The sequence below is a fragment of the Tribolium castaneum genome, chromosome 5, assembly GCF_031307605.1.
Source record: "Tribolium castaneum strain GA2 chromosome 5, icTriCast1.1, whole genome shotgun sequence".
In the NCBI taxonomy this organism is placed as follows: domain Eukaryota; kingdom Metazoa; phylum Arthropoda; class Insecta; order Coleoptera; family Tenebrionidae; genus Tribolium; species Tribolium castaneum.
The window spans coordinates 11,446,377-11,463,255 of record NC_087398.1 but is presented as its reverse complement, the minus strand read 5'-3'; the positions used below and the strand labels follow the sequence as shown (position 1 = coordinate 11,463,255).

The 16,879-nt window shown below is 30.0% G+C and overlaps 1 protein-coding gene across 1 annotated transcript; it reads right to left on the bottom strand.

Moving 5' to 3' along the window:
* Nucleotides 1–7,802: 7,802 nt before the first annotated feature.
* Nucleotides 7,803–9,640, bottom strand: tap (target of Poxn). Its single transcript, XM_965151.4, has one exon. The coding sequence runs from the start codon at nucleotides 8,660–8,662 to the stop codon at nucleotides 7,925–7,927; it is 738 nt and encodes a 245-aa protein (XP_970244.1). The 5' UTR covers nucleotides 8,663–9,640; the 3' UTR covers nucleotides 7,803–7,924.
* Between the last annotated feature and the right edge of the window lie 7,239 nt (nucleotides 9,641–16,879).

Below are 16,879 nucleotides of genomic sequence, written 5' to 3'. Positions count from 1 at the left end.
ACTATAACTATTAATGGTTGAACTTCAACAAAACAAGTACTTCCTTTTTACGTTGAGTTACTCGAATACAAAATACAAAGATTCGTACGAATTTAAACAAAAAAATATTGTGACATTTTTAAAGAATTTATTTTTCTTTTTCTTGTGTTTTTGTTTATTACATTACATTATATTTTTTTTCCTATTATTATAATTTTTTTAAATTTTGTTTTCGATCATATTTTGTAGTGAGTTAAGTTGAATAGCCTAATAATATTATAATTATAGCCTGAATGCATAATAATATGAATTATGCCTAATTACGTTTCAAAAATCATGTCTCTCTTTTAGTAAAAAATAGTTACTTTACCAAATTTATAGAATAATTAATTTCCCTGTGAAGTACTTTTATTACCTACTACCTATTATCTCAGTCATTTTTACCCTTGTGTTGACTCTAGGTATAAAAATTTCTTACAATATATTCAAAATAATTGTTAAAGATTTATTTTCAAACTTAGAAAACGCTTAAATTACTCTTAAAATTAAAGAATTAAGAGCCGGTTTATAAATCTCGATTCTCATTTTAAATAAAATATGCACTAATAAATAAAGATATTGTTATAAAAACACGTTGTACGTATTTTTGGATTTAATTTTTTTAGCTTAAAAATCGAAGGCTGTCGTTATGCAATGAGCGTATACGCTATATTAAGCGTTTTCGTATGAATGTCATTCAAAAAATTTTTTGTTGGAACATTTTAATTTAAAACACGTTGGTACAGGAAGCGTGTTTTAAAATAGTGAAAACACGTTGCTCCTGGAAACGTGTTACCAACAAAAAAAATCAATTATGAAACTAACCCTTAGTTGTAACTAAAAGTTAAATTTAACGATATACCTGTTCCTTTGTGCGTAGTCTATTTGTTGGCAGTTTATGGTTCACTCTATTTTGTCTACCTCAACACTTTTATCATTTACCTGGTGTTGGTCTTGTATTTATGATAACATTGAAAACTATTTGAAATGAAAGCAGAAAACTTATACAGAGTGAGTTTAAAGTAACGCTTAAAATTCATATTTTTATTATCAAAACTTTTAAAAAAAGCAAAAAAATCAATCATCTCTTATATAATAAAGCAAAATTTAAAAGATTAAGCACAGGCTTAATAATAGTATGTGTAGTTATTAACAAGTTTTTTCAGTTTTGTATTTTTTTTAATTATCTTTTCTTTTTTTATACTTTCTAGAAAGATAAAAAATCTACTATTTATTAAAAACAGTATACAAAAATGTCGGTTAAATTGACATCATTACTCAAAAACCAATGACTAGTAACGCATAAAATTCATATTTTCATTGTTATAGTTTTTCAAAAAAGCAAAAAAATTAATCGTCCCTTATAAAATAAAGCAAAATTAAAAAAATTAAGCACAGGAACTGTATGTGTAATTACTAATTATTAACTAGTTTTTTCAATTTTGTAATTGTTTTTAATATTTTCTATATTTTTTTTATACTTGCTAGAAAGATAAAAAAGTATACTATTAAAAACAATATACAAAAATGTCGGTTGACGTTAAAAAAATGTCATCATTACTCAAAAACCAATGCCGTCACAAATGTTACAATTGTGTCAAAATATAGCATTTTGAAAAATAAAATCAATCTGTTAAAGAATTTTTTTGAAAAATGATTCACAACAAAAATATGAATTTTATGCGTTATTTTAAATTAATTTTGTATATCCTGTTTTTTCTGAAACTTTTTTTGCTGTTTGTTTCTCATTCTGGATTATTACTATTATTTTTTTTCTTCACATAATTTTCTTTTCATATTACTTTAAAAAATATATCTATCTATCTACTATTGTATTGGTTGTTACAGGGATTTATTATTTTATTAAGCTGAAGATAAACCAATTGGTTCGAAACGTGTATCTTCTTTAACTTTTCTATCTTTAACTTTGTGACAACAAACTGAATAAACTCATGTGGTATTTTGGGCATTTTTCTCCAATTTCGAAATAACATACCACTTTAGAAATGGATGTTTTCTACTCTTCAGTATTATTTTCTGTTTTAGTTGTTATTTTCTCTTTGCATCTACTCTAGTTTTAGTAATTTTTGGGTTTATATTTCATAGTTAATGTTTTATTTATTAACAAACTCTTGGCGAAAATAGTATACTCAAAGAAAACATAATAAATAAATGATAAAATAATTATAAACGCAATGTGAAAACAAAAGTACCTACTATTAAATATTTTTTATACCATATGATCATTTAAATTTAAAATTAGAGAAGCGTTTTTTCCCTTAGTGATTGATAAACTACTGTGGGAAAAAAGTGTATCCTAATTAAATTTTTATTGTTCGAAACTTTATTATTTGACTTTCCAGGATGATTAATTGAGATAATCAGCGATTTTATAAGAGTTATAAAATAAATAAAGCCTACTCTAATTATAAATTTAAATCCTAATAAAAAGAGCAACTACCGTTTTTACTTCTTCCTACTATTGGGTTATTTGACTTGACTATTCCATCTTAAAAAAATTTTTTTAATGGATTTTAAATAAATTTTCACGTCAAAAATTGATTATAATCCATGTTAAGCGTAACAAATATTTAGCTAGTAGGTAGGTATAGCGATTTATAAGTAGTATTATTATTTTCTCCTAGCAAATGTTATTTAAAAATACACTACCACTTTTAGATTATTTTACTTATGAAATTTTATTTGATTACTAAGCATCTACAATATTTAGTTAGAAAATGAGAATTATTTACTTAGCAATTCATTAGTACCCATTTTTCAATAAAAAATCGCAGTACTGGTCTATTTGTTAAATTAAAACTTGGCTTATTTAAAAAAACATTTAGCGATCTAAAAAATCACAAAAGCGAGTTCTATACTTCCAATTTAGTACATTTAATTCGAGTAATCTATTTTAACGAAAATTGCCCTTATTTATGTATTTTTTTTTTCATTTAACTTGGATTTATTTAAAGAATTTTTTAAATTTTGGTGAACAAGTGACAGATTAGTTCCAATGAATATATTTTTACTGAAATGTGCTAAAATTATTCAAGTTTGGAGTGGCAACGTCCGAAAACACAATTTTAATTGTTGGAGCTTTCAAAGCTTCAATCCCTCCCAAATGAGGGTTTTTATCCATTCATCGTTCAGTATCTGATTTACTTAACAATAACTAATCTATCTGATCTCGCAACAGGCCTGGCGGACCATAAAATGATCCTTTAATGGATCCTGCATGGTTGGAAATATCGATTTCGTCCTGAAAATTTTTCGAAAGATTAAATTTTCAGTCGTGACGAATTTTATTGAAACTTTTCAATGCACACCTAACCCTTTCTGTCGATCTGGATTTATGGCGAATTTCACGGTTTGTTCTAGAGAAAGGGATAAAACGGTTAGCCTTTGTTGGGAATTCATCGAGTTTCCGGTAAATAAATAATCGCGAAGTGTGCTATAATGTCTCGTTTTCAGCTGTCGGTTTTTATTCACTGAAATTTGATTTGACACAGGTAATTTTTTCAGGAAAGTGCGCCCTGTCTGGGCCACTCTGTTGAACGTCTTGGAGGTGTCTTACGAGTTTTTGGCTAATTTCAAAATTCCTCAGAGTGGAGTAATATTTTTCAAACCATTTTCTAACTAGCACATATTTTTCAGTGTGGTTTGTTTTGGTTTTTAACTTGTTTGGCTTTTCCTAGCTTGATTTTGCAGCAAAAGTCAAGTAACTGGTATTAAGAAAAATCGTTTTGGTTATTATGGCGGGTGAGGGATTATCTATTTTGTTATCTGGTGACAAGTGAAATTTATGAGTGATTTGTAAATAATTGTTTCAAATAAAACAAATAAATGTCAGCAACCTGTCCGTTATTAAAAGCTACTGAATAATTTAAATAAATACACGTGTATTCTGCAAACAAGCAAATGTAGGAAGCACTGTACGATTTTGTCATATTAAATACACCTATGTCAATAAAGATATGTTTTAATTAAATCTGACTCTTGCGATACAATCCAATTATTTTCAGTACTGTTGAAGCAAGAAACCGACTCAATAACGAGCGCGCTCTCACGACATCCTCACCCAAGCCACAATTTTCCACAAATTTTCCAACAACTACAACTTCAAACTTTTTTTTAAATTTCTTAAACACAATTTAAAAGAGTAAACATTTAAAAGGTCAAACTGAAAATGTTGAATGTTTAAATTAGTTTTAATTTTATTCAAAACATACAAGCCGTATAATAGTGTACCTACAAATTCACAGAATCTTTAATTTTCTTCGTCATCCAATTCGGGAATTTAATTTCAATTATTAAAACAAAGTAAAAAAAAATCTTAAGATAAGCAGTCGTTTAAATTATTTGTTGGTCTGGAGGGTATTTTTTTCTTGGAAATATTTGAAGGATTAAAAGGTCTATTCAAAAAAAATTAATATCATCTCAAAAATTTGCTTATTTAAGAAATAAACTTCTTTATATTTATTGCATGAAATAACTTAATTTAGACCCAGATTCTTGAAATAAGTGAATTCAGGTTCAGAATTTTCTGAAATCGCTACGTTAATAAGGAAAATACGCTAATAAAAAATTAATAATGGGCGCAAATAAGTCACAATCACACTGAAAAAAGTAAAACGCCAAAAACCTTCATATTTAAAAAACCACTTACTGCTAACTTAAAAATTTGCTTATTTAAGAAATAAACTTCTTTATATTTATTGCATGAAATAACTTAATTTAGACCCAGTTTCTTGAAATAAGTGAGTTCAGGTTCAGAATTTTCTGAAATCGCTACGTTAATAAGGGAAATACGCTAATAAAAAATTAATAATGGGCGTAAATAAGTCACAATCACACTGAAAAAAGTAAAACGCCAAAAACCTTCATATTTAAAAAACCACTTACTGCTAACTCAAAAATTTGTTTATTTTGCTATAACAACTTTTAGTTATGTGGATAAGTACAATGTGTTTTTACATGATTCTCATCTAGTTAACTTTGAAATTGGTTTACATGTAAAAAAAAATTGTTCCGCTCTGCTCAATAAAAATAAATGTCAAATCAGTCAGTTAAGAAATTCAATCAATTTCTTTTAAAATTTGATTAAAAATACTTATTGCCGAAACTTATTTCTGAATGGGAGACTTAATAAATGGAGAATGGAAATATTATGTGTTTAAATATATGTCCTTAATTCTATAAAGCGGATTTTCTGATTTTATATGAGACATTCACAGACGACTAGATGAGAATCATTTAAAAACACATTGTATTTTATTGCAAAAGAAGATACATTTAAACGTCAAACCGACTCATTAAATTATTTAATGTTCAATTAGGTACAATGGAAACTAGTTTCGGCAAAAAAATCTTAACATCTTCAGTTAAAAAAAAAACTAAACAAATTGATAAGAGAACTGAATGTACCTACATATTTTCGGACTGAAAATGGCAAGGTGTTTTTGACGAAACTAGATTCCATTGCAATAGTGAATTACATTAAATAGCAATCGTTTTAATGTTTGAGTTCAACGTTTAAATCTACCTCTTCCTACAAACACCAAATATCATTTTGACACTGAAAGATTTTTGTGAGTTTTTTAAAATTATTATTAGTTTATATTAGTTTATTTACAAACTAATTGACTGAAATAACTTAGTGTACACTTAAATAAGTAGATGTAAAAAAATAGGAAAAAGTATTTAAAAATGTAAATAATGAACGTAATAAAACAATTTGATTATTATTATTTAATTATTGCATAATAATAATAAGTAACTTCATACACTTTGATATTTGTTATTCATTTTATTTTTTGTAAGTTTATTTTACTGCCTTCTCTTTTTAAAAACTTTTCGGCTTTTTTTGAGGAAATTTTTGAAAAAGATTGATTTTGAAAAAACTTAACTCTAAAAAAAAAAGATAAAACACTCCAAATTGTTTGAAATTGTGTAATTTAGTGCTAGTTCAGCGCCCTCTTAAATATTTCGCACAAAGATGGAGACTAAGAAATAGTACTAATAAGAGTAATAAGTCATTCATCGTTAAATCCCTGAAATTGCTGAAATTGTATGAAATTTCCTGAAATAATTAGGTTTGGACCTAATTTGGAAAATTTTCATAAAATAAGTAATTCTTTGGCTCAGATTTTGCATAAGTTACGTAATAAGTAGAACAAACAAATTAATAAGCTAACCCACATCGAAATGTATAATGGACGTATTAAAGTAATTAAGGGATTTTTCAAATACTAATTACATATACATTTTGATACTTTTTTTTCATTGTATTATATTTAATTTATTTTATTTTTTCTCTTCGGCTTATTTAACAAAGTCTTCAAAAAGTTTTTGGACTTGAAAAACAGGTAAGTCATTCAGAATAGACATGCGAATATGTATTTTATCGATATTTTGTTGTTTATTTTCCAACTAAATCACACAAATTGATTGAAATAACTTGTAATTTGACGAAATTTTTTAAAATAAGTGATTTTTTGTCTCATCAGAATTTGTGGCAATCACGTCAATGATGCTAATAGACAAACAGACAAGCAAATAAAAAATATGTATAATGAACGGATTAAAATAATTTAATATAATTATTTAATTATTTCGAACGCAATTACTAATTGCATATATTTTTATACTTTTTTTCATTCATAGTTTGTGGTAAATTATAAAAAAATAACTGTTCGTTTTTGACAAATCTTAAGAGGTAACTTCCGGGATAAAAAGAAAGAGGTAAATCACTCAGAATTGCCTGAAATTGCGTAATTTAGCGATATTTTATGTTTAAAAAATATTACGACGATGGAGGCGATTAAGGACTGACATACTAAGAAATTTTTTAACGTTGTTTTTTGTGAATTTCATTCTCTGTGTTTTGTTGTTATTATTACTATTATGTCCTGATTTTAAGTGATTTTTTCGCTCAGAATCTGCGGAAATGACGTAATAAATAACGTTAATGCATTTTGTAAAATAGATGTATTGGAGTAATTTAATATAAAATCCCTTTGTTCTCTTTTAACGTAGTCTCTTGGAAATAAAAAAATACCTAAATTACTTGACAATTTCCTACGTTATTTTTGGTTTGTTGGAGAACATATTTGATATTTGATATTAACCTTATTATTAAGACCTACTTTTGGAATAAAACACAAACAAGTAACTTTAAATCTTTATTAAAATATTACAATAAATTTTAATCTCAATAAAAATATAAATATAAATATATTTCACTGTTTCACATAATCTTAGAAATATTCGTAAATAAAATTGATACTTTCCAAAAAATCACCATTGAAAAAAATTCCATGCATATCATTACGTTATTATTACTAGTCTTGAAGTTGATTTCCCTAAAGTTGTATTAGCTTATTTAGGAAATAAAGTCTTTAAATTGGTTGAAATAACTTAGTTTATTAGACCTATAATTTGTCAAAGTTTCTTAGCTCAGAATTTGCGAAAATCGCGTAATATATAGATGATAATACCCAAAAAAGCTTAGACAAAATGTATAATGGACGTATTGAATTCTAATAATTTAATTATTTTTGTATTTGTACTTGTAAATTTATTTTACTTTATTCTCCTCTTAAAAAATCTGGCTTCTTTTAACGCAATCCCTTGAAAGCGGAGAGTTTCAAACCCAAAAAAGTAAAGTAGTCACAATAATCTAGTTTGTCGATCTTTCAAATATTTCAACGAAGTTATTAGAAAAAAAAAATTGATACTTACCTGTCTTATTCAATTCTGTTTTTGGAATAAAAACCAAACAATTAACTTTAAATCTTTATTAAAATATTGCAATACATTTCAATCTTAATAAAAATATAAATCTATTTCACAGTTTCGTACAAAGCACATCTTAAGGCCTGACTAGAATCGTTATCACACAGTCTTACAAATATTCGTACATAAAATCGTTACTCCCGTAACAATTATTATTGAAAAAATTTCCTGATGCGTATCCTTGATCGACAAACCCGTCGTCCTGATGCCGTCCCTCCAGATTATAATCCTGCATAAAGCTCGCATTCGTGATACTTCCACTCGTAACCACCGCATTCCCATTCCTTGCCGTGATACTGTTCCCACTTTTCCCAATCGAAACGGTCACATTGCCCACATTGACCGTCACGCACTCACCACTGCTCGAATATTTCTCCAAATCGTTCAAAGTCTGCGTCAGCGCGAAGATATAACTGTGCGCAAACCGCAAGGTCTCGATCTTCGTCAACTTCGTGTCTTCCGGAAACGTCGGCAGAACGCACCTCAGCCTGTCCAGCGCCTCGTTCAGCATGTGCATCCTGTTCCGCTCGCGATCGTTGGCCTTCAGCCTGCGAACCCGCTTGATGCGCAGGATCTGCGAGGGGCTCTTGCACCTGGTGGCGCGTCCGTAGCGCTTCTTCGGCTTGTCCTTGACGGGGGTGGAGGTCTTGGCCTCGGCGGCGCACAGCGTGTAGAAGCTGTCGATGGTGGAGTGGAAGGCGGTGGTGAAGGTGTCGAGGAGGTCGGGGTTCGGGTGGTGGAAGTCGTAGTCGAAGGGCTCCGGCTTGTCGTCGCTTTCCGATTTGAACGAGAGGTCGTAACCGGAGTCGCAGCTGTCTTCGTAGGAGAGGTCGTGGCACTGGGCCATCGTTGGGCGCTGGGGACTAAGTGCGAGCAAGGGGTGGTTGGGCTTATAAGCGCAATCCCCTCCAGGTTTTGTGCGATAGTTTGGGGTTCAAATGGACGAGTATTGGGCGAACGCGACGCGAAATTAATTGCGGAGGGAAATTTTGGAATGGAGGAGGAAAAATTGTGGGCAGATCTAGTACAATAAATATAAATTGAAAATTACTATTTTTTTTTAAATAAACACTTAAGTGTTTCTTCTGGCAAGGTAAAAGTGTTATTTTAGTGAACTCTACATCACATAAAATAGCAACTTTATAACATAAAATACTGCAAAAAATCAAACATTTCAGTCAAATTATTAATTAATATATTTTTTCTATGTTGGTTTCACAATGAACATTTTGTTCAAAGTGCTAGTTTCACAAAGAGAACATTTATGCAACTACTTTTAGTAAATTTTTAGGAGTTGTATTAGCAGTGTCATAAATGTAATTTATTGTGTAATCTGACTGCAGGGTCAAGTCGTTTATCGATAAAGCCCGAATAATTAACAAAAGTAAGAGGAAATAGTTTGAACAGATTTTGATAAATTAAATTAAACAAAAATAAACAACAAAAATAGAAAGCAGAAAAAATAGTATATTACACTCGTTTTATAAGACTTAATTGTGGCACTTATTCTATTGGAGCCCGACGGAACTCGTGAGACAATAGGACGTCTTATAAACTCGTATAATAATATACTATTATTATAAAGCTACAATTACACAATGTAACAAAAAGCGACAATTTTTGTGTTTTTTTTTGTAATTTTGTAAATTTTATAGAGTTTTTTTGAAAGTATAGTGAGGATTTTATTTCACTGAAAATCACGTAACACACCCAACACTATTAATCCTATGTTCATTTTTAAAACATTCTTATCAGTGCTTTACTAGAGTTCTTGGATCTTTTGTATAATATGGTAAACAATTTATTTCGCGTAACATTACATAACACACGTAATAACACTAATAGTTATTATTATACAGAATTTTCTTTAGCTCTGAGTCTGAGCATATCCATTATTCTCTGTTCATTTTGAAAAAAACACAGATCAACGCATTGTAAATATTACTATACAACTAAATACATAGCTGTAAAGAAATCTAAAAAAAATTCTGATTTTTTTTGTCTATTATAAAAACTATGAACAGCAATTCGTATGAAAGTGGGATCAAGCTCATTGTCTTATCCGAGCTTTGAGTTATTCCAAAACACAAAAGAAACATAAAATGTTTCTTACAAAATTATTTTTCTATTTTTCTTATGTGTTTTTTTTTCCTCTCTATAATTTTGTTAAATAGAATTAGATATTTTTTTTATTGTTATATTTTTTATTTTTCTTCAATCACATTGTTTATTTTTATATTTTGTTATTTTTCATTTATTGTCTCGGCCAAAACCTTAATCAGTTTTGCTGCCTTTTGGTCCAATATGTGGTAGGAACAACTTGTAGAAAATTTTAATTTTGTTGTCGTATTTTTTTTCTTGTAACTGTTTTACTGCCACAAATAAATTATTATTATTATTATTATTATTATTTAATAATTCCTGTCCATAAGTTAACCCTACGTTTGTAACAAGTGTCCTTGTTAAATTTGGAGGCGAAAATTAGTCCTTGCCCAATATCTGTAAAGAACGGAATAATAAAGGAAAAAAGTTTGGAGGGATAGGTGAATCACCAATAATTTTGAGAATTTACTTCACCATCATGTTCATATGATTCGTCTGTAAATACAATTTTTTCCAACATATCTTCATCGTTATTTTATTTTTAAAATGAAAAGCGACCCTCCATGGTATTTTAAAGTAGTATTTCTTTTTAATTTCTTATAATTCTACTATTCTACTTTCGGTTCACTTTCATAAAAACCATTGTGGTGGAATTGACTAACCTGTTACCATGACAACTCATATAACAGTTAATGCCAAGAGTACCCAATTTCCACCACAATGGTTTTTATGAAAGTGAACCGAATGTAGTTGTGTTTGTTACAGTTTAGGTACTATTTACTTCTTGAAAAAAAATTATATAGATGTTATTTGAACCAAAAATGCAGTCCAATTTGCTAATGTTTTTTTCTACTTTGGTTTCGTACTTAGATCATTACGATACGCGATCTGCGTATCCTAATATCCAAGGAAGTGCTATAATGTTACACTAAAAATTTAGTTGGTAATTTAGTTGGATAATGTTGACATCCTAGTTTTTTTACAATTATCTAAGAGAACTGTCAGTGTCAATCGGCTTCTGTTTTAAGTGCATAATTTAATCAAGTGAATCAAACACGAACTTTTAGAGGCTCTTGATATGTAGTCCCTTAGATCACCTTTCGAGTAATTCATAAACATAACTTCAAAAGCAAGTAAGTAATTTGAGATCTCATTATGCTTCAGCCAATATTCAAATTCCACATAGTTGTTGAGGGGTACATTGTAAAACGCTTTGGGCACTTTCAGAATACATTTTACAAATAAACTAACGACTATCCAAATTATGAATTTAATTTTACGATCAGCGCGCTAACTAATTTTTTTGGTAGAAAAGGTGCGTAGTAGAAAAAATATTCTATGATATCTGGTGTATAAGGCTGCGCTCGTCGTGTCCTTGCGTGCGACAAAATGCGTTTTATAGAACTCGTATCATTACAAAGTTTATTATTTATACTTAGTTAAAAGCTAGGTGATTGTGGTGAGGTTGCTTATTAAAAATGAATGTACTTGATTGGGTAAAATTTCAACAAAACATTCGCTAGTTTTAGATACATCAGAGATTCTTTAAATTGATAGCTCTTTTAGTCCTTAGAATTGGTTAATATTCCTAACTTCTTAAATTTGAGTTTCTACAATAACAGATATACTTCTACATTCTTACAAATAGTAATAAAGTTTTAAGCATTTTTTAGTCTTGAATTCTACATTTCAGTATAAAATTGACAGTTATCTGATTGGATTCTTAGTTTGAAGGATGAAACTCTCATAATTCTAGTCTGAGACCTGAGATTCTAATTTTTAATTTAGAGTTCGACATTTTCCATAACTTTACATTTCCAATTTGAGGCATTTTTAAGAGTTAAATAAATTTGAATCTGAGAAAGATTCTACTATTATTTAGTTTTCAGTGAATTTTAAAATAAAGCTGTTGTGCAAGCAAAAAATATAACGGTAATCATAATCAAGTAGGTACATAACTTTGATTTAAAAAAAAATTGATATTTTAAGTTTTAAACACAAAATATACTCAATTTTTTTAACCGTTTAAATTACAAATGACTCTGCTGGAAATATCATTAACACTAACAACTTTACCCTTTTTGAATAGATGCAGTTAAAAAAGGAGTAGATGTACAAATTATTATTATTCTAACGATGAAAGGAAAGACTAAAATACCGACTTTCTAAAATACAAAAGTTTAATAAGTCTCTAGAAATAACATTGGCAGATTTTTTCTACGTTAACTGTAAATTATTCTAGGATTTAAAGTTTTCCATTTCAAGATTGAATAATTTCTAAAGTCTCTAATTCAATGATTGTTTCTACTAACAAAGTAAATGTTCTAAAATCTACCTTTAAGAATTTTTTTAATTATACTTTTAATTTTACATTTTCAGAGTATGAAGATCTTGAGTTCTAATTATTTCGGTTCCATTCGTAGATTTAAAGGATAAAGGGTCGGTTTACAAAAAATGAAGTTAAGATATCCTTCAGAATTAAACTGATACGAATATTAAGTTATGCCATTTGAAATGCATTTAACTGCCATTTAAATAAAGTCAAGTTAATCTCAAATTAAAATTTGATTACAATTAAAATGTTCTCTAAACCAGCTCCGAGAGTTATTACAATCCTACTTTAAGATCCTAATTTTGAATTTTCCAAACTCAATGATTCTAGCTTTTTGAGACATTGAGACTTTAAAATTCCAATTTCCAAATCTTATTTCTAAAATCATAAATTTATAAGTTTACTAAATGAATAATATTAATAAACCTATAATATTTTAAATTAAATAACAGTGTCAATTTTTTTTCCGTCATTCTATATTTTCAGGACCCGAAGTTTTCTGTTTAAAGAATGAATACGTAAATGCTAAAGTTATTTTTAAATTGAAAGCTTCTTAATTTAGGATTTTTTTACTTTTAATTTAACATTTTTAGAGTAATTTAATTATATCCTAATTTTCGATGAATCCAGATTTTCGAATTCGATATTTTTAAAAATTCAACAAATTTCTCTTGAGAGTTAAGCATTTCAAATTACAAATCTTATTATAGTTTTAAATAAATTGGAATGTAATGAAACCAACCCTAGATAATGATCTCGGACCGGTTTATAGAAACATCATTAAGTTTATTGCCATAAACGACAGATTAACCGATTATGTGATCAAATTAAACCAAATAGATTCACAGATTCACAGGTTTATCACGAACAAACTTTAACAAACAGTTAACTAATTTTTAAATAGACTTATTACCTAAACCGTATTCTAGTGTTTTAAATTTACCAATTTTGTATCTCGAATTCTATATTTTCGATTTTAGGATTTTACTACTTGAGAAATTCTGTTTATAAAATCCCATAAATTTTTACAAGTACTAAATATCTTCATAAAAGGGACAAAAATTTCCTTCCAACCTAATATCTTATCCACCCTGATTAGATATCTTAGAAAAATATGAAATGCAATAATAAATGGTTTATGGCATCGTAACTTTTTAGATTTGAAATAAAATTAATTGAAATCATTCATACCTGACCTCATTTCATCTGATCTAATTACGCCATTGATATTAAGAAGGGATAAGTATCTATATTTCAGAAAGGTGACAACTTTAAAGATCAACATCTTGAATTTTCTGTCGTATTAATTAAATTTGTTAATATTCCTACTAAAGTTTTAAAGACCTAAGGCAAAATATTTGAAAATTAAAAAGAAATTCAGTACACCGATAAGAAAAATTGATAAAATTTTATATTGTCCTATTTTTTTGCAGCTTTCTGTCATCTTTTTTGCTTTGTTTCGTTTTTGTTGTTTTAGGTGTTCGAGATTTGATCGCCGCCACGTGCCGCTCTTCCGAAAACATCGCATCCACGTGCCGTAGTAAGTGATCCATCGAAACCCGCAACTTAAACACCCATGACATTTTTTCTACCAACACATTATATTTTATTGCCCCGCCAATCCATTATTCTACACAAATACTGCCTAAATAGCCATGTTCCATTTAGCGATGCTTTAATGTTTTCGATAGAGGGTCTTAATAAATTCACCCTCGTTGATCCGGCTTAAGCTTATCACGGATTAGAACCTCAAAACTACTGCTCCATACCAATAACACAGCTCTGTCTTCTCATTTTTTCAATTTCATTTGAAATTTGTTAAGTATTATTTATTCATGGGGTTCTGAGTCAAGAGATGTTTGGTCGAGGCAAACTCACCATCTCGAATTACCCGGCTATAGAGGAGTTCTGATCAGAGCAGCACAAAGCTCCCCTACACACCCGCTAGCAATTATTTGCTCCCTTTGAATAATTAAATTTCCTATGTATTCGATTTTATGGCCATCTGCCAAAATGTTGGTCAAATATCGCGTTTGTTGGAAATTTTTTAAGGGACGATCAAGTTACCTGTGCCGTGTAAAATCCGGATTATTCCGACTCATGAAACATGCAAAGCCGATGACACTATTATACGCAAGTGTTGGACCAGCTAACGTTTTATTATCACCGTTTTCTGCTAAAAATTGAGCCACATCTGTCAATTTTCGTTCGAGACGTTCAACCGTTGCGTACCGAAACGACGCTACTCGCGTAACGCACCGGTTGAACGTCTTGAACCCAAATTACGGATAAATTGAGTTAGAATTTGTGTATTTCGGGCAAAGGGCGGAAATCTGATTTCACGGCCTTCTATGCTGAACCTGCAGTCTAAATCAGAACGAGAAATCACGCTAGAAATATGAACGCGTGAGCTGCAGCTGCCTTGATTAGTCGACCAGAACAACCCTAACGAATTCGGTGGAGGGTGGCCACAGGGCCGGACTGGGGGCTGTTTCAGCTAAATGCTATGACTAGGAGATTGCAGAGTTTATTTAGTGAGGGCTAGGCCGGTTCTGGGCGTTATGTGTCGGAGGGGTACTTGCCAACAACTCGTACTTCAGATGTTATATATTTTGTAGTGGCCCGAGTCAAACTGCACCACCACCGACTCGGAGGGTTGCCAATGAATGGCTATGTTTATGTACAAAAGGGGGGCGAATAACCACCAGCACCTGTTAAGCAAATCGTGATTTAACAGTCAAATTTTAACGCTTATCAAACTTTATTGAGCACTGTTTGGTTAATTTTCTGCAGTCATTAAGGAAGGAAACAGCAGTTCTTATTTTCTTTTAACATTTTTATTTAAACTTTATTGAGGAATGATTGGTTTGAAAGTTTCTGATAAGGAAGAAAACAGCAACATTTTTTTTTATAAATCTGTACATTTAACATTTAACAACAATTTTTTAGTGTATTGTTTTTATCAAAACGTAGCAATAACGTAACCTAGATTGGAGAGTATGTTTTTTTAGTTTCTTATTTTTTTAATGTTGTTTTTTTTTCGTTTTTTGGCACCATAAGCTCAAGTGATACCGAATAAGCCCCACGTCCCTTATCACTTACACTAAATACGCAAATTAACAGTTTAAAAGAGGGCTTAATATCCGAGAACGCCTCTGCATAAATATGGCCACGAGTTTGTCACACTCGGACACGTGTCCGGTCGCTATTATAACCACCAGCACGTGCCATATTAAGTGATTCTCTATGATCTAGTATCTCCGGAAAAAACCTTTATCAAAATAAATTATCCCCTAATTCAGGTAAAGTTTTAAATATTTAAAGGCTTAAACTGCAAAGCGTGAAAATGGAAGACTGTTGAACTAACACGTGTGTACAGATTCAATGTAGTAAATGTATTATTTTCGGTCCGACCGTGAATAATAGGAAGGGTAAAATAACCCTTAGGTACGAAGGGCGGTATTATTTTTTTTTAGACACGATAACTAGTTGATTAATAGGGACTTGGTTCTGTTTGTTTAATGGGGCGACTAAACAAAAAAGATGAGTATTCTAATATTTAAACCTGAGAGTTGTTATACAAATATTCTAGAGCACAAGGCATGTTTTGTTTCTGTGTGTCTGTCCTTTTCATATTTTAAAAGACAATTTTGAGCGATTTTGAGAGAGGTGAGCTAAAGAAATCAAGAGATTTCTTTAAAATAAAAATTACTAAATAAAGTGCATGGTGCTTCACATTATTTCCTAAGGCTTGCGTCTATAAAATGTAATCAACAGTATTCCGATAAAAACTTGATTAAAAATTTTGAAAAATTGAATAGACTTCCCTAATGTGTACACCCCTTCAAGAAATGGTTTGCGGGAACAAAAAATGGTAAAAAAAATTGCTTGTGGGAGCAAAAAATGGCACAAAAAATTCCTTATGGGAGCAAAAAATGGCACAAAAAATAGCATGAGGGAGCAAAAAATGGCAAAAAAAATTGCTTGTGGGAGCAAAAAATGGCACAAAAAATAGCATGAGGGAGCAAAAAATGGCACAAAAAATAGCATGAGGGAGCAAAAAATGGCACAAAAAATGGCTTGTGGGAGCAAAAAATGGCACAAAAAATAGCATTAGGGAGCAAAAAATGGCACAAAAAATGGCTTGTGGGAGCAAAAAAATGGCACAAAAAATAGCGTGAGGGAGCAAAAAATGGCACAAAAAATGGCTTGTGGGAGCAAAAAATGGCACAAAAAATTGCTTGTGGGAGCAAAAAATGGCACAAAAAATTTGCTTGTGGGAGAAAAAAATGGCACAAAAAATAGCATGAGGGAGCAAAAAACGGCAGAAAAAATGGCTTGTGGGAGCAAAAAATGGCACAAAAAATTGCTTGTGGGAGCAAAAAATGGCACAAAAAATAGTATGTGGGAGCAAAAAATGGCACAAAAAATTGCTTGTGGGAGCAAAAAATGGCACAAAAAATAGCATGAGGGAGCAAAAAACGGCAGAAAAAATGGCTTGTGGGAGCAAAAAATGGCACAATAAATTGCTTGTGGGAGCAAAAAATGGCACAAAAAATAGTATGAGGGAGCAAAAAATGGCACAAAAAATTGCTTGTGGGAGCAAAAAATGGCACAAAAAATAGTATG